General features: G+C 36.0%; 1 protein-coding gene across 1 annotated transcript in view; it reads left to right on the top strand.

Annotated features, from left to right (window-relative positions):
• Nucleotides 1–380: 380 nt before the first annotated feature.
• Nucleotides 381–478, top strand: part of LOC119591650 (phosphomethylethanolamine N-methyltransferase-like) — a gene marked incomplete at its 3' end in the record, with an annotated part of 1,614 nt that continues 1,516 nt past the window's right edge. Inside the window, 1 exon segment of the mRNA XM_037940404.1 lies at nt 381–470. Within this exon segment, the coding sequence (XP_037796332.1) occupies nt 467–470 (4 nt within the window).

Genomic DNA, 478 nt, shown 5'->3' with positions numbered 1-478 from the left:
TAATATCCGTCAGTGTCTCTGTTAATATCTTTGTCCATTTCTAGCCAAATCTATCTGTCTTTATGAATTAATCATCGTATTTTGCTAAATAATTATGTTCATATTTCTTTCATTATCTCCCTAAAAGATTAACAAGCAACAGCAATATTACATATTTTTTTTCAAGACCTTCAAAAATTGGTATAGCGTCTCTACTGGATTATAGCAAGAACAGTTTTCGAACGCCACTGGCTAGAAACAAATGTACATGAGATATGCATAATAACACGAAACGCTTGAACTCATACCGTAAAACTCATGTCGTAAAAATGCAAACACAGTAACGACACCGAATCATGACTCATGGTAAATACTTGGCTTTGAGGCAAAGCATAGAAGTCACTACAGTCACTGCGTTGAGGGTTCGCTGACGGAGAACACTTCTGAATAACCGTGCACAGAGGCTAAAACAAAAAAATCTGCCACTATGTGTAAGTCT

Source organism: Penaeus monodon, chromosome 29 (genome assembly GCF_015228065.2).
Source record: "Penaeus monodon isolate SGIC_2016 chromosome 29, NSTDA_Pmon_1, whole genome shotgun sequence".
In the NCBI taxonomy this organism is placed as follows: Eukaryota; Metazoa; Arthropoda; class Malacostraca; order Decapoda; family Penaeidae; genus Penaeus; species Penaeus monodon.
This window is presented reverse-complemented; position numbering and strand designations above follow the sequence as displayed.